This window comes from Bufo bufo, chromosome 11 (genome assembly GCF_905171765.1).
Source record: "Bufo bufo chromosome 11, aBufBuf1.1, whole genome shotgun sequence".
Taxonomy (NCBI): domain Eukaryota; kingdom Metazoa; phylum Chordata; class Amphibia; order Anura; family Bufonidae; genus Bufo; species Bufo bufo.
In genome coordinates, this window is record NC_053399.1 from 10,670,890 (window position 1) to 10,694,821 (window position 23,932).

At 45.4% G+C, this 23,932-nt stretch overlaps 1 protein-coding gene across 13 annotated transcripts in view; it reads right to left on the reverse strand.

Annotated features, from left to right (window-relative positions):
- The window catches only part of TRIM9 (tripartite motif containing 9), a 66,496-nt gene that overhangs the window by 19,062 nt on the left and 23,502 nt on the right, over positions 1-23,932 (reverse strand). For 9 of the 13 annotated variants that reach the window (XM_040410932.1, XM_040410931.1, XM_040410929.1 and 6 more), the window contains exons 2-3: positions 4,449-4,544; positions 1,146-1,268 (exon numbers count right to left, since the gene is read on the reverse strand). The exons of 2 other annotated variants lie outside the window; for them this stretch is intronic. In XM_040410932.1, the coding sequence (XP_040266866.1) occupies positions 1,146-1,268; positions 4,449-4,544 (219 nt within the window). Of the gene's footprint in view, positions 1-1,145; positions 1,269-4,412; positions 4,545-23,932 lie in introns of all 13 variants that reach the window. 2 more of the 13 variants (XM_040410924.1, XM_040410920.1) reach the window with 2 other exon arrangements.

The following is a 23,932-nucleotide window of genomic DNA, read 5'->3' on the forward strand; positions in this document are numbered from 1 at the left end:
GCTCCCACGCTCTGTACTCACCGCCTCCTGGTCCTCTGCTGTCGTCTCTGCTGTGACTGTGCACAGTGTGAGGACACTGTGACCTCATGCTGGGTGTACTGGTTCACAGCACAGCCGCAGCAGGAAGAAGAGAGAGCTGGATCCTGGGAGCCTGCCGCGTCTGGAGCAGGAGAGGTCACTTGATTTTTTTATATTTTTTTTAATTTTGAGGCCTGGGGTCTGATCTGAGGCATGGAGGTCTCATCTGAGGTCTGAATGGGGGGTCTCATTTATATTGGGGCTCTTTTCTGAGGTGTGATTGGGGTCTGATCTGAGGTCTGATTATGGGTCTGATCTGAGGTCTTATTGGGGTCTTAACACTGGGGTCTGATTGGGGCTGTGAGCTGAGGTCTGATTAACATTGGGGGACTGTATGCTGATCTGATCTGAGGTCTAATGAAAAATATATTTTTCTTATTGTCCTCCTCTAAAACCTAGGTGCGTCTTATGGGTAGGTGCGTCTTATAGGGCGAAAAATATGGTAGATAGATACATATGAGATAGATACGAGATGATTTGTCAGTCAAGGCATAAAAAGTGTCAGCAAACTTAAAAGGGTTATTTCACCTCAAACATTGGTGAGATATCCCAGTGATGTCAGATATGTGTAGGTCCCAACTTTAATGATCTCCAGAAAGGACCCCCTCCCCCCTCTTCTCACCCTCCATTCACTGAAGATCGGAAATTTAAGCACTGGCTTGGCTATTTCTGGCAGTTTTGCGGAGGTGAATGGAGCAGTGGCTGTCCTTGCGCAGAGCGCTCTCCACTCATTTCTGTGGCCTTCTGACAATAGCCGAGCGCACGGATGGAGCACGACACAGATTCTCGTTTTCTTGGAATCCCCCTGTTACAAATTTAGCTATAATAGCCTGCATACATTCAGTGCGCTGCCTGTGCTGTTCATAGTTCGCCCTGCTCTGATGAATAGCAGGAGAAGTCTAAGGCATATTGGTACACCATAGACTTTTTCCAGGGTGCGGGTGCCCACAGAGAGGGCTTTGAGTGCCGCCTCTGGCACCCGTGCCATAGGTTCGCCACCACTGACATATATCATTTATATTTACAAGGGTTACAAGGCACAAGGATTAGCATTTGACGTGTCTGACCTTCAGCTTGTGTTCATGTTCTTTATTAACCCGTGAAAGAAGTTGCACCTTCCTTCTATTAAGGGCATCGATAAGAGCGTCACACTGTGCAACCAGGCAGGCCTCAAACTCCACGCTGTTCTCCTGCAACACACAAAACATGGTGAGAAGTTGACGAAGGCTCATAGCGAATGCTAATATCTCTTAGCATCTCACAATCTCAGGTAACAGGTACATATAGCAGGTATATTCTTGGACATAGGAGCAGTATTATAGTAGTTATATTCCTGTACATAGGAGGCAGTATTATAGTAGTTATATTCTTGTACATAGGAGCAGTATTATAGTAGTTATATTCCTGTACATAGGAGGCAGTATTATAGTAGTTATATTCTTGTACATAGGAGCAGTATTATAGTAGTTATATTCTTGTACATAGGAGCAGTATTATAGTAGTGATATTCTTGTATATAGGAGCAGTATTATAGTAGTTATATTCTGGTACATAGGAGCAGTATTATAGTAGTTATATTCTTGTACATAGGAGCAGTATTATAGTAGTTATATTCTTGTACATAGGAGCAGTATTATAGTAGTTATATTCCTGTACATAGGAGCAGTATTATAGTAGTTATATTCTTGTACATAGGAGGCAGTATTATAGTAGTTATATTCCTGTACATAGGAGCAATATTATAGTAGTTATATTATTGTACATAGGAGCAGTATTATAGTAGTTATATTATTGTACATAGGAGCAGTATTATAGTAGTTATATTCCTGTACATAGGAGCAGTATTATAGTAGTTATATTCTTGTACATAGGAGGCAGTATTATAGTAGTTATATTATTGTACATAGGAGCAGTATTATAGTAGTTATATTATTGTACATAGGAGCAGTATTATAGTAGTTATATTCTTGTACATAGGAGCAGTATTATAGTAGTTATATTCTTGTACATAGGAGGCAGTATTATAGTAGTTATATTATTGTACATAGGAGCAGTATTATAGTAGTTATATTATTGTACATAGGAGCAGTATTATAGTAGTTATATTCTTGTACATAGGAGGCAGTATTATAGTAGTTATATTCTTGTACATAGGAGGCAGTATTATAGTAGTTATATTCTTAGACATAGGAGCAGTATTATAGTAGTTCACGGAATCTGTGGATGGCACAGTTAAGGGGTGGGGGGCTGTGGATGGCATTGTTATGGGGTGGGGGGTCTGTGGATGGCACATATATAACATGCCATCCACAGATCCCCCCCCCTGTAACAGTGTCCGTCATCCACATATCCCCCCCCCCCTGTAACAGTGTCCGTCATCCACAGATCCCCCCATAAGTGTCCGTCATCCACAGATCCCCCCATAAGTGTCCGTCATCCACAGATCCCCCCATAAGTGTCCGTCATCCACAGATCCCCCCATAAGTGTCCGTCATCCACAGATCCCCCCATAAGTGTCCGTCATCCACAGATCCCCCCATAAGTGTCCGTCATCCACAGATCCCCCCATAAGTGTCCGTCATCCACAGATCCCCCCATAAGTGTCCGTCATCCACAGATCCCCCCATAAGTGTCCGTCATCCACAGATCCCCCCATAAGTGTCCGTCATCCACAGATCCCCCCATAAGTGTCCGTCATCCACAGATCCCCCCCATAAGTGTCCGTCATCCACAGATCCCCCCCATAAGTGTCCGTCATCCACAGATCCCCCCCATAAGTGTCCGTCATCCACAGATCCCCCCCATAAGTGTCCGTCATCCACAGATCCCCCCCATAAGTGTCCGTCATCCACAGATCCCCCCATAAGTGTCCGTCATCCACAGATCCCCCCATAAGTGTCCGTCATCCACAGATCCCCCCCATAAGTGTCCGTCATCCACAGATCCCCCCCATAAGTGTCCGTCATCCACAGATCCCCCCCATAAGTGTCCGTCATCCACAGATCCCCCCCATAAGTGTCCGTCATCCACAGATCCCCCCCATAAGTGTCCGTCATCCACAGATCCCCCCATAAGTGTCCGTCATCCACAGATCCCCCCATAAGTGTCCGTCATCCACAGATCCCCCCATAAGTGTCCGTCATCCACAGATCCCCCCATAAGTGTCCGTCATCCACAGATCCCCCCATAAGTGTCCGTCATCCACAGATCCCCCCCATAAGTGTCCGTCATCCACAGATCCCCCCCATAACAGTGTCCGTCATCCACAGACCACCATTAGTTCCAAACCCACCAAAAGCACACCTTTTGGTTCAAATTTTTTTTTTCTTATTTTCCTCCCCAAAAACCTAGGTGCGTCTTATGGGCCGGTGCGTCTTATAGGGCGAAAAATACGGTAAATGAGTAGTTGTCATTTTGTTAATATTCCTTGAAGCCAATAGAAAGTGGGAAAGCTCCATCCAGAATATTACAACTAAAATTTGTGCTCCATTCTGTGGCATGTGGAAATGACTTTAAGGTTACGTCTACATAGAGAATGTTGTTTGTGATATGGGCCGCGTCCATGTCGCTCCCAAGTATTGCAGTGTAGCGAGGCTGTCATAGGAATTAATAGGTTCTAGTCTAAATTTTCTTGCAATATATTGAGGGTGGCGCCTCTTTTAGACTGAACTCGCCCATCTACCTGGGACTTCTGAGCAGAATACGTTTGTAGCTGGTCCCTACACTGCCCTGAATATTGTAGGCTTAAGTAAGTCCAAAGTGAGGCAGTATATTTAGCGTCAGGGACCCATCTGCGGAAGCCACCTCGACGCCTGGTAGATGGGCCCGACACGTATGTGCGCTAAGAGCTCCCATTACTCATTTATAGTCGGTATTGTACCACTTTTATCTAGAATGACCCCCATTTCTTAGCTCTATTGTTTATATCTATAACGGTGTGCAGCCATTTTGTTTTTTGTAATTCTGTTTGCTTCATGGATATGCACCTGTGATCCTGGAGGTTCTAGTCTAAATTTTCTTGCAATAGGAATTAATAGGGTCACAGTGCCGCTCGCATGATTGCTGAGACCACGACACACGAATCGCAAAAAACAACACCGCTGGATTTGCAGCAAACATTGCACTGTGACCCCATTCATTCCGGTGGCAGACCCGCTACACTGCAATCTTTGGTTGTGCGACACCTGTCGCAGCCAAACTCGCCATGTAGACATTAGAATATCTACATATTGGCAACACAAAGTTGTAGGACTGCAGCGCTTTCAGGGTCCAGGACACAATAGCATTAAGCATTCGACATGTTAAGAAAATAACATTACAAACTGGGTATTAACCTTGTGGTTTGAGCCTTTGTCAGCTGACAACTGTACCTGGATTTGCTGGACCATGTTTCTTAGTTGGACCAGAAATTCTTTGGCTTCCTTTGCTCTGTCTGACAATCCATTCAGGGCTTGGGAAAGCTGACTCTGCAAAGACAGAAAAGAGGTGTTACAGTTGATTATCTGGCAGGTATATGACATATAACACTATTTCCAGCGTATACAGGCACCATTTATTATATACAGCTGTGGATATCAAACTGTTGTGAAGCTGTTGCTCAGGTTCTCCATCCATTCATGTTAGTGAGGGATTAAGACATCTTTAGGCTGGTTTCACACGGGAGTTGCGGGAAAATGTGCGGGTGCGTTGCGGGAACACCCGCGATTTTTCAGCGCGATTGCAAAACATTGTAATGCGTTTTGCACGCGCGTGAGAAAAATCTCGTATGTTTGGTACCTAAACCCGAACTTCTTCACAGAAGTTCGGGCTTGGGATCAATGTTCTGTAGATTGTATTATTTTCCCTTATAACATGGTTATAAGGGAAAATAATAGCATTCTGAATACAGAATGCATAGTAAAACAGCGCTGGAGGGGTTAAAAAAAAAATTAAAATTATTTAACTCACCTTAGTCCACTTGATCGCGGCCCGGCATCTCCTTCTGTCTCCTTTGTTGAATAGGACCTGTGGTGAGCATTCATTCCAGGACCTTTGATGACGTCACTCCGGTCATCACATGATCCATCACCATGGTAAAAGATCATGTGACGTACCATGTGATGACCGGAGTGACGTCATCAAAGGTCCTGGAATGAATGCTCACCACAGGTCCTATTCAACAAAGGAGACAGAAGGAGATGCCGGGCCGCGATCAAGTGGACTAAGGTGAGTTAAAAAATTTTTATTTATTTTTTAACCCCTCCAGCGCTATTTTACTATGCATTCTGTATTCAGAATGCTATTATTTTCCCTTATAACCATGTTATAAGGGAAAATAATAATGATCGGGTCTCCATCCCGATCGTCTCCTAGCAACCGTGCGTGAAAATCGCACCGCATCCGTACTTGCTTGCGGATGCTTGCGATTTTCATGCAACCCCATTCACTTCTATGGGGCCTGCGTTGCGTGAAAAACGCAGAATATAGAGCATGCTGTGATTTTCACGCAACGCATAAGTGATGCGTGAAACTCACCGCTCATCTGAACAGCCCCATAGAAATGAATGGGTCGGGATTCAGTGCGGGTGCAATGCGTTCACCTACCGCATCGCATCCGCGCGGAATACTCGCCCGTGTGAAAGGGGCCTTACAGTCATAGCAGGTATATGGCTGACATAGTCTATAGTGCGGTACAGAGAATGAAATCCCATCATCCCCTAGTGGGGAAACACCCAATAGGTTCTTTTCTACTGAGGTCTATGGCTGGGCCATCAAACTGGCTTGTGGATAGGACTACCTGGCGCCCAATGTTAATTTTATATATGAAGCCAATTAACCAGATGGTACGTAGAGGAGAACAATCTCTGCAGAATGTGCCCTTCACCCACTCCAGCCCCCACCACCTCCTATTCCAGGGAGCAGGGCTTATATGCCTTTCACCTTTTCCATCCTTCAAGACTATCCATTGTTAGATGATCCTCTATTTTAGGGCTCATGCACACGACTGTATGTATTTTGCGGTCCGCAAGAAACAGATCCACAAAATATACGGATGATGTCCGTGTGCATTCTGTATTTTGCAGAATGGAACAGCCGTCCCCTAATAGAACAGTCCTATCCTTGTCTGTAATGCGGTCAATAATAGGACATGTTCTATTTCTTTGCGGAACAGAAATACGGACATATGAAAATGGAATGCACATGGAGTAACTTCTGTTTTTTTTTGGGGACCCATTGAAATGAATAGTTCCGCATACAGTCCACAAAAAAAACGGAACAGACACGGAAAGAAAATATGTTCGTGTGTATGAGCCCTTAGGAGAAGATGTGCACATTAGGCCTCATGCACACGACCACGTGCTGGCCGAGCCCGCAAAAAGCAGGTCTGAAAAATACGGGCCCCGGCCGTTCTGGCACCGCATCGCGGACGCATTCACTTGAATGAGTCTGCAATCCAGAAGGTGGGTGCGGTACGGAGGCACGGCACTACGGAGTGCTTCCGTGGGGTTTCAGTCCATGCCTCCGTCTGATGCGGATCGCGGACCCCATTCAAGTGAATAGATCCGCGATCCGCATGCGACGGCCCCACGGTCAGCACACGCAATTTGCGGTCCGCAGCACGGGCCCGGCCGGCACAATCGTGTGCATGAGGCCTAAGGCTACATTCACACAACTGTGTTTTGCGGTCCTCAAAAAAAAGGATGACGTCTGTATGGCATCCGTTTTTTTTTGCGGATCCATGGTAACAATGCCTATCCTTGTCCGCAAAACGGACAGCGAGTTTGGTAATGGGACTGATAAAACTGCATTTACATATTATCTTGGAATACTATCTGCTTTTATAGGACCAAAAATTCACATCTTCATATCTACGTGCTCGTCTTCCATGGTTGTAAGCGGCGGCAGAAGACGACAAGATGCCTGCTCAGCTTGTTTTAAGTCTGTTTTCCCCTAATGTTACTGAACATTCCCGAAAGGCCTCCGATGAATTAACCTCCGTGCCCCTTTTTAATTCAAGATTAATTAACGCGACGCAGTGGTTTGAGGTTTCTCAGCTTCAGTCCTTGTTTGGATTAAAATACTTAATGGTATTCTACCACTAAACTGCCATCTCCATTTACTATTTAAAGGGAGATTCCATCAAAATCGGCCCTCTGAACATACAGTCAGGTCCATAAATATTGGGACATGGACACAATTCTAACATGTTTGGCTCAGTTTTGACTGTCAGCTTTAATTTGAGGGTATTTACATCCAAATCAGGTGAACGGTGCAGGAATTACAACAGTTTGCATATGTGCCTCCCACTTGTTGAGGGACCAAAAGTAATGGGACAATTGTCTTCTCAGCTGTTCCATGGCCAGGTGTGTGTTATTCCCTCATTATCCCAATTACAATGAGCAGATAAAAGGTCCAGAGGTCATTTCCAGTCTGCTATTTGCATTTGGAATCTGTTGCTGTCAACTCTCAAGGTGAGATCCAAAGAGCTGTCACTATCAGTGAAGCAAGCCATCATTAGGCTGAAAAAACACAACAAACCCATCAGAGAGATAGCAAAAACATTAGGCGCGGCCAAAACAACTGTTTGGAACATTCTTAAAAAGAAGGAACGCACTGGAGAGCTCAGCAACACCAAAAGACCCGGAAGACCACAGAAAACAACTGTGGTGGATGACCGAAGAATTCTTTCCCTGGTGAAGAAAACCCCCTTCACAACAGTTGGCCAGGTCAAGAACACTCTCCAGGAGGTAGGTGTATGTGTGTCAAAGTCAACAATCAGGAGAAGACTTCACCAGAGTGAATACAGAGGGTTCACCACAAGATGTAAACCATTGGTGAGCCTCAAAAACAGGAAGGCCAGATTAGAGTTTGCCAAACGACATCTAAAAAAGCCTTCACAGTTCTGGAACAACATCCTATGGACAGATGAGACCAAGATCAACTTGTACCAGAGTGATGGGAAGAGAAGAGTATGGAGAAGGAAAGGAGCTGCTCATGATCCTAAGCATACCACCTCATCAGTGAAGCATGGTGGTGGTAGTGTCATGGCGTGGGCATGTATGGCTGCCAATGGGACTGCTTCTCTTGTATTTATTGATGATGTGACTGCTGACAAAAGCAGCAGGATGAATTCTGAAGTGTTCCGGGCAATATTATCTGCTCATATTCAGCCAAATGCTTCAGAACTCATTGGACGGCGCTTCACAGTGCAGATGGACAATGACCCAAAGCATACTGCAAAAGCAACCAAAGAGTTTGTTAAGGGAAAGAAGTGGAATGTTCTGCAATGGCCAAGTCAATCACCGGACCTGAATGCGATTGAGCATGCATTTCACTTGCTGAAGACAAAACTGAAGGGAAAATGCCCCAAGAACAAGCAGGAACTGAAGACAGTTGCAGTAGAGGCCTGGCAGAGCATCACCAGGGATGAGACCCAGCGTCTGGTGATGTCTATGCGTTCCAGACTTCAGGCTGTAATTGACTGCAAAGGATTTGCAACCAAGTATTAAAAAGTGAAAGTTTGATTTATGATTATTATTCTGTCCCATTACTTTTGGTCCCTTAACAAGTAGGAGGCACATATGCAAACTGTTGTAATTCCTGCACCGTTCACCTGATTTGGGTGTAAATGCCCTCAAATTACAGCTGACAGTCTGCAGGTAAAGCACATCTTGTTTGCTTCATTTCAAATCCATTGTGGTGGTGTATAGAGCCAAAAATGTTAGAATTGTGTCCATGTCCCAATATTTATGGACCTGACTGTATATATTGTAAGTGAAGCTTAATCTTTACTTCAATGGGTCCGCAATCTGGGAGATGCGGAACGGAGGCACGGATTGGAAGCCCACGGAAGCACTATGGAGTGCTTTCGTGGGTTTACTGTACGTACCTCAGCACCGCAAAAAAGTACACGCACTACTTTTTTACGGTTCGGACTGTCGGATGCGGATCGCAGACCCCATTCAACTAAATGGGTCCACGATCCGCATGCGGCTGCCCTGCGGTCGGTGCCTGTGCATTGCGGACAGCAATTTGTGTGCATGAGCCCTAATAGTGATGACCTTTCTTAAGGATAAGTCTTGAAAAACTCCATTAAGCACTGCATAGAAAATCGCCTCCCTTTTATTTTGGGAACTCATGGTTCCTGCCTCCAGACCCCAACAGATGTTATCTTCTGACCTGTCTACAAAACTTGTCACATTTCATTGGAATTCCCCTTTAATAATGACATCAGGCTCCATCAAACGCAATTCCCAGCCGGAGCATCTCTTTACCTCCAGGTGATACATTATGGATTTCAATTTAAATTGTATCAATTATGTTTCAGATTTAAAAGACTTTGTAACAGAAGCAGAAATACAAAGACCGACGCTATAAAGACCCGAACATGTAACATAAAAGTGTTCGTATCTACAAAGTCGTCACGGCCGCGCTTTTTTAAAAATAAACCCTGTGAATAATGTACGTGTCCTGAGGATTATCCTGAGCCGGGTATCTCAGACGATTCCAAATTCATCCCTAATAAAAAAAAAATGGTCTTACATGGTCCTCCCTCCCGGACCCTCTCTCCCACTGTCTGCGGATCAGCCTCCACCTACTGCGCGGCCGCCGGCTAATCCATGCGCTTTATTAATACCATAAGTTTCTGGATGTGGAGATTTATGAAATTAATATTTCCAGCAAAGGCTTATTTAAGTCAGAAAAAATAATGGGCGAGATACAAAGCTTTCCACAATGACGGGAATCGGTGTCAGTGGGCGTGCCAACTGTCCCTGATCCGGCGGGCTGTCCCGAATTACTGCTGCATGTCCTGAACTCAACTGTATCTGCATCCTCAGCTCTCTGCTCCACCGGTCTGTGCTCTCCCTGCAGCCAGGCAGGAGCGATGCAGTGATGTCATCTGAACCCGAAAGAGAGCGCAAACGAGAGGATGATGTGTTCCATTTGTCGAGGGAAAGGGGCTACATGAGTGTTACTTTTTATTTTATTTAAAACTACAGGGGCAGCACTATTGTGTGGAGGGGGCATAAGTACTGTCAGGGGGGTATAACTACCGCGTTGGAGTACAAAGTGGACATTCTTACTATAGGGGGAGCACTAAGGGGCATTCTTACTGTAGGGGGATCTCTAAGGGGCATTCTTACTGTAGGGGGATCTCTAAGGGGCATTCTTACTGTAGGGGGATCTCTAAGGGGCATTCTTACTGTAGGGGGAGCACTAAGGGGCATTCTTACTGTAGGGGGAGCACTAAGGGGCATTCTTACTGTAGGGGGAGCACTAAGGGGCATTCTTACTGTAGGGGGGTCTCTAAGGGGCATTCTTACTGTAGGGGGAATCTCTAAGGGGCATTCTTACTGTAGGGGGAGCACTAAGGGGCATTCTTACTGTAGGGGGAGCACTAAGGGGCATTCTTACTGTAGGGGGAGCACTAAGGGGCATTCTTACTGTAGGGGGAGCACTAAGGGGCATTCTTACTGTAGGGGGAGCACTAAGGGGCATTCTTACTGTAGGGGGATCTCTAAGGGGCATTCTTACTGTAGGGGGATCTCTAAGGGGCATTCTTACTGTAGGGGGAGCACTAAGGGGCATTCTTACTGTAGGGGGAGCACTAAGGGGCATTCTTACTGTAGGGGGAGCACTAAGGGGCATTCTTACTGTAGGGGGATCTCTAAGGGGCATTCTTACTGTAGGGGGAGCACTAAGGGGCATTCTTACTGTAGGGGGAGCACTAAGGGGCATTCTTACTGTAGGGGGAGCACTAAGGGGCATTCTTACTGTAGGGGGATCTCTAAGGGGCATTCTTACTGTAGGGGGATCTCTAAGGGGCATTCTTACTGTAGGGGGATCTCTAAGGGGCATTCTTACTGTAGGGGGATCTCTAAGGGGCATTCTTACTGTAGGGGGATCTCTAAGGGGCATTCTTACTGTAGGGGGAGCACTAAGGGGCATTCTTACTGTAGGGGGAGCACTAAGGGGCATTCTTACTGTAGGGGGAGCACTAAGGGGCATTCTTACTGTAGGGGGAGCACTAAGGGGCATTCTTACTGTAGGGGGAGCACTAAGGGGCATTCTTACTGTAGGGGGATCTCTAAGGGGCACTCTTACTGTAGGGGGATCTCTAAGGGGCACGCTTACTGTAGGGGGAGCACTAAGGGGCATTCTTACTGTAGGGGGAGCACTAAGGGGCATTCTTACTGTAGGGGGAGCACTAAGGGGCATTCTTACTGTAGGGGATCTCTAAGGGGCATTCTTACTGTAGGGGGAGCACTAAGGGGCATTCTTACTGTAGGGGGATCTCTAAGGGGCATTCTTACTGTAGGGGGAGCACTAAGGGGCATTCTTACTGTAGGGGGATCTCTAAGGGGCATTCTTACTGTAGGGGGAGCACTAAGGGGCATTCTTACTGTAGGGGGATCTCTAAGGGACATTCTTACTGTAGGGGGAGCACTAAGGGGCATTCTTACTGTAGGGGGAGCACTAAGGGGCATTCTTACTGTAGGGGGAGCACTAAGGGGCATTCTTACTGTAGGGGGAGCACTGAGGGGAATTCTTAATTTAGGAGGAGCACTAAGGGGCACTGTAGGGGGAACATTAAAGGGTTATTCCCATCTCAGACATTGGGGGCATATCGCTAGGATATGCCCCCAATGTCTGATAGGTGCGGCTCCCACTTCTGGGACTCGCACCTATGCTTAGAACGGAGCCCGCAAAGTCCCGGAGGGCGCACCACACATGAGCGGCCGCCATTCATTCATAACTATGAGAGCGCCGAAAACAGCCGAGCAGCGCGCTTAGCTATTTTCAGAAGTACCGTTGAAATGAATGGGAGTCGCACCGTGTAAGCGCAGCCACCGTTCCATTCACTTCTATGGGGCTGACGGGTATAGCCAAGCCAGCACTCGGCTATTTTTATTGCTCTCATAGGAATGAATGGAGGGAGGCCACGCATGTGCAGTGCACCCTCCGAGACTTTGCGGGCTCCGTTCTAAGCATAGGTGCGAGTCCCAGAAGTGGGAGCCGCACCTATCAGACATTGCGGGCATTTCCTAGCGATATGTCCCCAATATCTGAGATGGGAATAACCCTTTAACGGACATTCTTAATTTAGAGGGAACACTAAGAGGCACTCTTGCTGTAGGGAGAACACTAAGGGGCGTCCTATTTGTGAGGGGAGCAATCTCTTCAAACAGCTGATTGACGGGGGTGGATCACCAGTATGTAAATCCCAGAATACCAGCCTCTCTCTTATGAGCATTTTTTTTTTAACGTTTTTTCTGGAGCTTTTATATTGTATAGCTGAAGACCTCAATTTCTTTCTTACATTTCCAAGTCCTATAGAGATGCCAATCGGATTCCCCCCCCCACCCCAAAAAAAAGAAGAAAGAAAAAACTGTGCGTGAATCCTGTCTAAGAGGGGCGGCTGTAGAGCGGAATGGGGATTGTTATTGGGCGTCATTGTCCCAGGTTACAAGATAAAGTCCCAACCTTGGATTTTAAACTTAAAAGAAAAAATTTAGGAAAAAAGAAAAAATCTGTTAACCCCATAGCTACCAGTAATGGGTTCGTTCACACGAACGTTTTTTGCGTTCCGTATACGGGCCAATTTTTGCGTTCCGCATACGGAACCATTCATTTCTATGGGTCCGCATAAAAAAACTGAATGTACTCCGTGAGCATTCCGTTTCCATATGTCCGCATTTCCGTTCCGCTACATTTTGAGTCTTGTCCTATTATTGCCCGCAAATCACGTTCCGTGGCTGCATTCAAGTCAATGGGTCCGCAAAAAAAAAACGGAACACATACGGAAATTTATCCGTATGTCTTCCGTATCCATTCCGTTTTTGCGGAGCCATCTATTGAAAATTTTATGCCCAGACCAATTTTTTCTATGTAATTACTGTATATGCCATACGGAAAAACGGAACAGAAACGGAAACGCAACGGAAACAAAAAACAGAACAACGGATCTGTGAAAAACGGCCCGCAAAACACTGACAAAGAGATACGGTCGTGTGAACGAGCCCTAAGAAGGAGAAATGTTGCAGAAAAGGGGTTAATATTGTCAGCTGAGGTAATCCTCCAAAAATGACCTTCAAGATGCCAGTGATTGGAATTAATATTGCATGGCCTCTCCGGTCGGCCTGAATGTAATTAGTTATCTGCTGGGATGGAGGCGCGGGGGCTCTGCAGCTGCAGCACAGATCGGAGCACTTAAAGATTAATGAAAACCGGCGCAACAAAGAAGGCGCCTGGATCGGTGCAGAGGAAGGACGCAGACATTTCTGCCACATGTGACTGCGAGGAATTTGATCGAACAACTAATTTGCATAAAACCATAAGTGGTGTCCTAGAAGAGGTCAAGACGTAGGCTCATCAGCCGGGTGCGGCCAGGTCACCATAAAATCTAATGTCTATGAGCTTTTATACGCTTGGGCTACACGTCACGCCCCAGCTGTCGCAGCCAGGATCTCTGAGAAGCGGTGATCCCATAGAAATGAATAGGATTGGCGCGACAGTCGCAAGAAATAAAACACGGCTGGATTTCTTGCAAATGTTGCAGCAATCCCATTAATTTCTGTGGGATCTCCGCTACTCTGCAATCTTGGCTGCGACAGCTGGGGCGTGACCAATGTCGCAGTGTAGCCCTAGCCTCAGGGCAAATTCAGACACAACGGTTTTAATGCTGAATTTTCCGGCATAAATGTTAGTGAATGCGGTTGCGTTGGATTTCAAATGTCCTATCCGTTTGCTCTCGGGAGGATAAGCCACCATTAGCGGTGTCCCAGAACACATGCATGCTTGTCCAGCCGAGTGTGCATGTGTATGGGGGTGTCAGCAGAGATGACCGCTATCTACGATGCTCTGTGTCGTAACAAGCCTTGCAGCTGTGTAAGCATCGCAAGACCTGGACAGATTATCCGACTGAACGGTGAAGGTTTCCATTCACTGACAGCAGGCATAGATCATGACGATGGTCAGGGTACACAAAGTATATAAGGAAATTGCACACTGAACAGTGAAGGTTTCCATTCACTGACAGCAGGAATAGATCATGACGATGGTCAGGGTACACAAAGTATATAAGGAAATTGCACACTGAACGGTGAAGGTTTCCATTCACTGACAGCAGGCATAGATCATGACGATGGTCAGGGTACACAAAGTATATAAGGAAATTGCACACTGAACGGTGAAGGTTTCCATTCACTGACAGCAGGCATAGATCATGACGATGGTCAGGGTACACAAAGTATATAAGGAAATTGCAGCACGATTACACGGACCCGCTATCATCAACTAATGACAAGCTGACAGTTTATGGCTCCTGGCAGGGAGAAGTCTATTATCAGGGCGGGAGGATCCTGCGTCCACTCTCATAAGCAATTACACAGGCTGAATAATTGCATAGGCTTTGACATTGGGACAGTGAGTCCATAATTTGGCTAAATGGATATCGGATGCCCCAGCGAATCCAAGCTGCACATTTCACCGTCATCGGGATGACATTGGCAGCACCCATGAACTGTGGCTCCACAGTTGTCATTAGGCGGCACATTTACTAATGGATGTGACGTGTAAGTCCAGTTTTCTAAAACACATAATGTAGTAATGTAGATTATAACGCCAAAAAAGACAAGTCCATTCAGTGCAGACTTTTAATCTGCAATGTAGCTCGAGAGGAAAGCACTTACAGTAAAGTTCCATAATCACTGCTCTTACAGTAAAGAGTCCATAGTCTCACTGCTCCTACAGTAAAAAGTCCCAGTCTCACTGCTTTTATAGTAAATAGTCCATAGTCTCACTGCTCTTACAGTAAAGAGTCCATAGTCTCACTGCTCCTACAGTATAGAGTCCATAGTCTCACTGCTCTTACAGTATAGAGTCCATAGTCTCACTGCTCCTACAGTAAAGAGTCCATAGTCTCACTGCTCTTACAGTATAGAGTCCATAGTCTCACTGCTCTTACAGTATAGAGTCCATAGTCTCACTGCTCTTACTGTAAAGAGTCCATAGTCTCACTGCTCTTACTGTAAAGAGTCCATAGTCTCACTGCTCTTACCGTAAAGAGTCCATAGTCTCACTGCTCTTACAGTAAAGAGTCCATAGTCTCACTGCTCCTACAGTAAAAAGTCCCAGTCTGACTGCTTTTATAGTAAATAGTCCATAGTCTCACTGCTCTTACAGTAAAGAGTCCATAGTCTCACTGCTCTTACAGTAAAGAGTCCATAGTCTCACTGCTCCTACAGTAAAGAGTCCATAGTCTCACTGCTCTTACAGTATAGAGTCCATAGTCTCACTGCTCTTACAGTATAGAGTCCATAGTCTCACTGCTCTTACAGTAAAGAGTCCATAGTCTCACTGCTCTTACAGTAAAGAGTCCATAGTCTCACTGCTCTTACAGTAAAGAGTCCATAGTCTCACTGCTCTTACAGTAAAGAGTCCATAGTCTCACTGCTCTTACAGTATAGAGTCCATAGTCTCACTGCTCTTACAGTAAAGAGTCCATAGTCTCACTGCTCTTACAGTAAAGAGTCCATAGTCTCACTGCTCTTACAGTAAAGAGTCCATAGTCTCACTGCTCTTACAGTAAAGAGTCCATAGTCTCACTGCTCTTACAGTAAAGAGTCCATAGTCTCACTGCTCTTACAGTAAAGAGTCCATAGTCTCACTGCTCTTACAGTAAAAGGTCCCAGTCTCACTGCTCTTACAGTAGAGTCCATAGTCTCACTGCTCTTATAGTAGAGTCCATAGTCTCACTGCTCTTATAGTAGAGTCCATAGTCTCACTGCTCTTATAGTAAAAAGTCCATAGTCTCACTGCTCTTACAGTAAAGAGTCCATAGTCTCACTGCTCTTACAGTAAAGAGTCCATAGTCTCACTGCTCTTACAGTAAAGAGTCCATAGTCTCACTGCTCCTACAGTAAAAAGTCCCAGTCTGACTGCTCTTACAGTAAAGAGTCCATAGTCTCACTGCTCTTACAGTAAAGAGTCCATAGTCTCACTGCTCTTACAATAAAGAGTCTCAGTCTGACTGCTCTTACAGTAAAGAGTCCATAGTCTCACTGCTCTTACAGTAAAGAGTCCAATAATCTCACTGCTCTTACAATAAAGAGTCTCAGTCTGACTGCTCTTACAGTAAATAGTCCATAGTCTCACTGCTCTTACAGTAAAGAGTCCATAGTCTCACTGCTCTTACAATAAAGAGTCTCAGTCTGACTGCTCTTACAGTAAAGAGTCCATAGTCTCACTGCTCTTACAGTAAAGAGTCCAATAATCTCACTGCTCTTACAATAAAGAGTCTCAGTCTGACTGCTCTTACAGTAAAGAGTCCATAGTCTCACTGCTCTTACAGTAAAGAGTCCATAGTCTCACTGCTCTTACAATAAAGAGTCTCAGTCTGACTGCTCTTACAGTAAAGAGTCCATAGTCTCACTGCTCTTACAGTAAAGAGTCCATAGTCTCACTGCTCTTACAGTAAAGAGTCCCATAGTCTCACTGCTCTTACAGAGTCCCATAGTCTCACTGCTCTTATAGTAAAGAGTCCATAGTTTCACTGCACTTACAGTAAAGAGTCCATAGTCTCACTGCTCTTATAGTAAAGAGTCCATAGTTTCACTGCTCTTACAGTAAAGAGTCCATAGTCTCACTGCTCTTACTGTAAAGAGTCCATAGTTTCACTGCACTTACAGTAAAGAGTCCATAGTCTCACTGCTCTTATAGTAGAGTCCATAGTCTCACTGCTCTTACAGTATAGAGTCCATAGTCTCACTGCTCTTATAGTAAAGAGTCCATAGTCTCACTGCTCTTACAATAAAGAATCCTCTTCTATGTTTGTGTAGAAACCTTCTTTCCTCTAGACGTGGAGTACTGTGTCACAGTCCTGCGTATTAATAGATGATGGGATAGATCTCTGTATTGACCTTTGATATATTATAGTTATTTTATCTGCCCTCTGCCATATCTTTTCTGACCCTTATTCTGATAATCTTTCTGGGTCCTGTAGTCCGCCCACTCCAGTTATTACTTTAGTCACCTGCCTTTGAAACTGCTCCAGCTCTGCTATGTCTCTTGTGTGTGCTCTGTGCCCAGTCCTGTACACAATACTCCATGTGCGGTGATATGTAACGTCTCAGGACTATGTTCTCATCACCTGCATCTCTGCCCCTTGTGATGCCATGATCTTACCAGCCTTGCCAGCAGCTGCCTGACACTGGTTGCTACAGTCACGTTTACTGTCAACTAAAATTCCCAAGTCCAAACAATGTAAAACTAAAGCGAGCTACAATGTGAGTCTACTAAAATAATAGAGTCCCGAAAGAGACACAAGTGTAGCGAACCCCCAGCTGTGAGAAGTGATGGGTTTGTGCAGATTTTTAGTCTCTGGATATAATCACGAATGCTCCCATTATTGAAAAAATATCAACGAACTAAGAAGATAAAGAAAAACGTCTGAATTTTTTAATATTTTTTTTTTTTTATCAATGGCATCCTTTTTTATAAGAACAGAGACTTGCAGGTTTTCAAGCCAAATCAATGGAAGAAATTTCCAAATCTGGCGGTTGACAGCAGAGCGGCCCTTCATAGATCCGTCCAACCTTAGGAGAAGAACTCATACAAATGAGGTGATGCTGAGCAAATCCTAACACCCGATCAATAAGAGCTCGGAGGAACAAAGACAAGAAAAATCATCAGCCGCTGTGGGGAAAAAACAAAACGTCTGTATAGAGAAAACCTGTCAGCGCAGGCGTCACAGGAGAAGCACCCGCACCTTCTCCTTTATCTTCTCACACTAGTAAGAACCTAAAACCAGCCTGTGCAGCATGGAGAGGCAGTCTATTGTAGAGCGAACGTCCTGTGACCACTTCAGTGTGATACATAGAGATACATGTAACCAAATGAACAGTCATCCAAGAGGTTGCTGGGCAACCAGCACTATGGGGGAGCTCCAAGAAGCCAAATTACCATATAATCTGCATAAATAGGTAATCCTGCCGATCAATGTTCCCTCTAGGGCTACACTCAGCCATGTTACGGTCTTTTTTAGAACCAATTAAAGTCCATGAGACTATTCAGATGAGAATATAGGACGTCCTATTTTTGGCCGTTTTCACAGGCGCACCTTTCTAATAGTCGTTGAAATGGCCACAAGGGTCTTTCAGGAGTTAAAATAAAAAAAAAAAGCTCACCTCATCCACTTGCAGGAGCGGGGAGAATCGCTACTCGAAACCTTGCTACTTACTGAATGCAGCAGGACCTGCGTTCCAAGCATTGTGACTTTACATGTGACATCAGGACCCGGGGAACGTCAGGTCCTTCTGCATCCAGTCTAAAGGAAGAGTTCAAGGAGTGAATTTGGTTATCCTCTCCAAATAGAGTGTATGCGTTATTTGGAGTAAGGAACACCAGGAGGAATATTTCAGCTCATGGAAGCAAACCTGGTGATCTATCGCAATAAAAACAAATCCCGAAAAAACGGATGCGGATCCTGAAAAAACGGATGCGGATCCAGGAAATGTGGATTTGCATCAGTTCCAGCCCCATTGAAAGTGAATAGGTCCACAAATTGCGGAACGAATGTGGACCCAAATTACGGACGTGTGAATGGACCCTAAAAGTGTTATTATCAGCATCCTTTGTGATATTGGGCAGTGAAAGGCATAAGACCTGTATACCTGGTGGTCTAGGGCAGTAACAAGGTTAAAGAGTAACTAAACCTTTATCTAAACTTTAATATGTTCTCCCTAATGCCCTAAAAAAACGAACTCCTTTTTCCTAGCTAAAGCGCACTATTCACTGTGCGCTTAAAACTCTGTTCTCTGTACAGCGCTGAACTGTCAGCGGAGTACGGAGATTCCATTTTATGAATGGGCAGCAGCAGCGCTGTGAGTAGGGGCAGGAGCGCATATTGCTGTTCCTGCCTGTGTTCCCTGGACTATTACTAACTCTTGGCATAGCACATGGGTACCCTGTACCCATGTACTATGCCAGGATTAGCTGAGCGGAGCGGGCTCCAGCTTCTGCCTGCTTTGCTAAGCTAAGAGAACAGCTAAGGAAAAAGAGCAGTAAAAATAGAAAATTCATTAATAAAGTATATTAGAGTTAGTTGTATTAGGGCATTAGGGAGAACATATTAAAAGTTTAGATAAAGATTTAGTTACTTTTTAATATCAACATTCTAGGTGATCTAGGACTGTGGCTCTAGGACTGTGGCAGGATTAGCCAACCATGTGTATGTGGGGTGTCCTGACTTTCCCAGACTGCAGACTTCGAGAAAAAGAAGGATCTGACAGGTTGGATGTCAACATCCCCGACCCCTTGTTCTCAGAGGAGACAGCGGCCTCAGCGCACATGTGTATGCGGGCATCAGGATGAATAGCTATCAAAAGCCAGCTAAGGTGTATGGCCACCTTTTAAGGGAGTCTTGTCAGCAGTTCTGACCATGCTAAACTACTGACAGCTCTAGGAAGAGAATGGGAGAGCAGGAAAAACATAACTTTTAGGTAGAGCTTTTATCAGGAGTAAAGTGAATATGAAGTTTTGTTCTGCCAGGTTCTCCTTCTGCCGTTGCCCAGGAGGTGGAGCTTCACTGTGAAGTGCTCTCCACTCTCTGCACTGAGCTGCTTCGGCATGGCAACTGTGGTGGTGTCCTGGTTGGATGCTACTGCTGTCACTCAGACTAGGGGAGGGGCTATAGAGCAGCTCAATGCATGGGGCAGAATCTAGCAGGACAAAACTTCATATTCATACTACTCCTGATGATATAAGCTCCACAATAGGTCTTGCTCTCCTCAGCCACTACCTAGTGCTGTCAGCAGTTTGGCATCTAACTAAAGACAATATTACTGCCACCAGCATGCAAAATAAACATAATATATGTCCAAAAAAGGCAAAGGGTGGCAGGACAACCGCGGTGAAGAAAATGCCTGTATTTTACTCCCAGCCTCCACAAGGAGCCTGTACGTGCGGCTCCTACGCATGTTCCTAGCTTAATTAATCACTATATTTAGCTGGGGGAAGTCATGACTGCTTTCACGGTAACCATGGTCACAAATGCAAATTGAAATCAAAACATATAGGTGATATTTATATTAAAGGGGGAACATTTTCAATTTACATATTCATTATTACCACCCCCTTTTCCATTTCCTCAACATTCAATTTCTAGATGCCTTCATCTGTGGCTCAGGAGTCAAACCCTAGGCATTTGCAGATTCCCTAATTTAATGGAAGCCCATCCCTTACATCCAGGATCCCTCTGCCAAAAAATGGAACAGCTCCTCACTATGTATCAATATCTGCTTTATTTATTGGTGTCTAGTTGCCTAGCAACCACACTGTATACTGGAAAGGTGACCACCCACACGGCTCCTTTGCTTTTAGTACAATCCAGTGGTCACCCCATATTTCTAAAGCAGACCTGGACAGCGCTGACCCCCTAATACAACTACAACTCCTTTAATCTGGCATCAGTTATTCTGATAGTTCGCCATCTATTTAAATAACAGGATTAATAACCAGTTATGGCACTCGCGCTCTGCCGTAGTTGCAGATTTTGTCTTGTCTTCCCATTTTGGGAATATATTGTTTTCTATGGCCATCTGATAATCCAGAATATTTGATTATCCAACTTCTATTAATTCTGGATAAGAAGGGTTGGTTGTCTTACTGTGGCAACCCCTTTTTAGGGCTCATGCACACAAACGTATTTTTCTTCTGTTTCTGTTCCGTATTTTTACAGGCCTGTATAAGGAACCATTCATTTCAACGGGGCTTGAAAAAAAAACGGAAATGACTCCATGTGCATTCCATGTCCGTATGTCCGCATAAAAAAATAGAACATATCTTATTCTTGTCCATTGCGGACAGGCATTGTTACAATGGATCCGCAAAAAACAGGATGCAACATGGATGTCATCCGTTTTTTTTTTTCGCTGACCTGTATTTTGTGGACTGCGAAATACATTCGGTCATGTGCATGAGCCCTTAGACTGAAGCCAACTCATTGATCAGCTGATCGCTGGGGATCCAGCAATGGAAATCCTCAGAGAACACTTGCAATCGCCTGCAGTGGCCTCTACAGGGGAAATGTAGTATTACATGGTGCCGTTCAGATGACTGCGCAGACATGAGGTTGACCCCTCCATGATGCCTTCTGTATCACATATGCTTTCCCGGGGCATGATGGGATGTGACACCATACTGAGCCCCACGCAGAACATACGCCGCGCGCTTCAGACCTGAATAGTGGCAGCGGCAGCCAGAACAATGAACACTTCATAGATATTTCATCTCCTCCTTTCCAGGCGCCGGGCAACGAATATTTGATGAAACTGCCGTTTAATGGGCGACTAATGTCCGTATCTGGCGGATTATGACTCCATTTGTACGTCTGCCATACCGCTGACCTGCGTGTTGTAACATCCCGCTTTTTAATATCTCTGGATGGCTTTTCCTCCATTTCATTCATTGATTTCATGTACAGGCCCCTCCCCTTCCCCGAAACTTATGGTTAATCAATACGGACGTCGTTTCATTAAGATTATCGCCATCGCTACGCACCCCCTCCCCCTATCACAACTCATCGCCATTGATTCCCTGCCCCCTCCTCAATGAACACCTTTCTGATCTTCGCACTTCTGATGAGAATGTTCTGTTCTTTCATTGTTGGTCATTAGATCTTGGATTTTGCTTCGCTCCGTCAGGTTCACCCTTCCCAAATATCAGAACTAAAAGTTTGGCCTCTTGTGTGATTTGTCCGAGGACTTCATGAAGCTTTCCCAAGTTACCTTGGTCTCTGGTGACATTCCCTAATCCACAATCCCATCACACACAGCCTGACCCGCAGGTTAATATCCTCCGTTCTCCTATAGTAATAGATGTGTCAGTCTTAACTGCAGTTCTGGCATTCTATTCACAAATCAGGTTTTGAAGTGCCATAGATCCCACTCACTTTGCAGCCCTTGATTAAACCCGATATCTTCCACCCCCACATCTCACAGGGGTGCAGGAGGGTGAAAAATGATGGTCAGAAATTGGTCAAAATTAATTTTCCTTCCTGAACTAACCCAATAAATATAGAAAAAACTACACTGCTCAAAAAAATAAAGAGAACACAAAAATAACACATCCTAGATCTGAATTAATAAAATATTCTTCTGAAATACTTTGTTCTTTACATAGTTGAATGTGCTGACAACAAAATCACACAAAAATAAAAAAATGGAAATCAAATTTTTCAACCCATGGAGGTCTGGATTTGGAGTCACACTCAAAATTTAAGTGGAAAAACACATTACAGGCTGATCCAACTTTGATGTAATGTCCTTAAAACAAGTCAAAATGAGGCTCAGTAGTGTGTGTGGCCTCCACGTGCCTGTATGACCTCCCTACAACGCCTGTGCATGCTCCTGATGAGGTGGCGGACGGTCTCCTGAGGGATCTCCTCCCAGACCTGGACTAAAGCATCTGCCAACTCCTGGACAGTCTGTGGTGCAACGTGATATTGGTGGATAGAGCGAGACATGATGTCTCAGATGTGCTCAATTGGATTCAGGTCTGGAGAACGGGCGGGCCAGTCCATAGCATCAATGCCTTTGTCTTGCAGGAACTGCTGACACACTCCAGCCACATGAGGTCTAGCATTGTCTTGCATTAGGAGGAACCCAGGGCCAACCGCACCAGCATATGGTCTCACAAGGGGTCTGGGGATCTCATCTCGGTACCTAATGGCAGTCAGGCTACCTCTGGCGAGCACATGGAGGGCTGTGCGGCCCTCCAAAGAAATGCCACCCCACACCATTACTGACCCAGTGCCAAACCAGTCATGCTGGAGGATGTTGCAGGCAGCACAACGTTCTCCACGGCGTCTCCAGACTCTGTCACATGTGCTCAGTGTGAACCTGCTTTTATCTGTGAAGAGCACAGGGCGCCAGTGGCGAATTTGCCAATCTTGGTGTTCTCTGGCAAATGCCAAACGTCCTGCACGGTGTTGGGCTGTAAGCGCAACCCCCACCTGTGGACGTCGGGCCCTCATATCACCCTCATGGAGTCTGTTTCTGACCGTTTGAGCAGACACATGCACATTTGTGGCCTGCTGGAGATCATTTTGCAGGGTTCTGGCAGTGCTCCTCCTGTTCCTCCTTGCACAAAGGCGGAGGTAGCGGTCCTGCTGCTGGGTTGTTGCCCTCCTACGGCCTCCTCCACGTCTCCTGATGTACTGGCCTGTCTCCTGGTAGCGCCTCCATGCTCTGGACACTACGCTGACAGACACAGCAAACCTTCTTGCCACAGCTCGCATTGATGTGCCATCCTGGATAAGCTGCACTACCTGAGCCACTTGTGTGGGTTGTAGACTCCGTCTCATGCTACCACTAGAGTGAAAGCACCGCCAGCATTCAAAAGTGACCAAAACATCAGCCAGGAAGCATAGGAACTGAGAAGTGGTCTGTGGTCACCACCTGCAGAACCACTCCTTTATTGGGGGTGTCTTGCTAATTGCCTATAATTTCCACCTGTTGTTTATCCCATTTGCACAACAGCATGTGAAATTGATTGTCACTCAGTGTTGCTTCCTAAGTGGACAGTTTGATTTCACAGAAGTGTGATTGACTTGGAGTTACATTGTGTTGTTTAAGTGTTCCCTTTATTTTTTTGAGCAGTGTATATAAAAACCACCCATGTCTCACCTCCCTGGACCCCTGAGGTCTGTATTATGGTATGATTCTACAATGATAAAAGTTATTCCTTATGAAAAGGATAGGGATAAAACTTACAGATTAGTGGGGGTCCGACCACTGGGATCCCCATCTATCCTGAGAATGGGGTCCCAGTCCCCCACCCTGATGGAGCGACAGGTCAAGAAAGATCCCTGCTG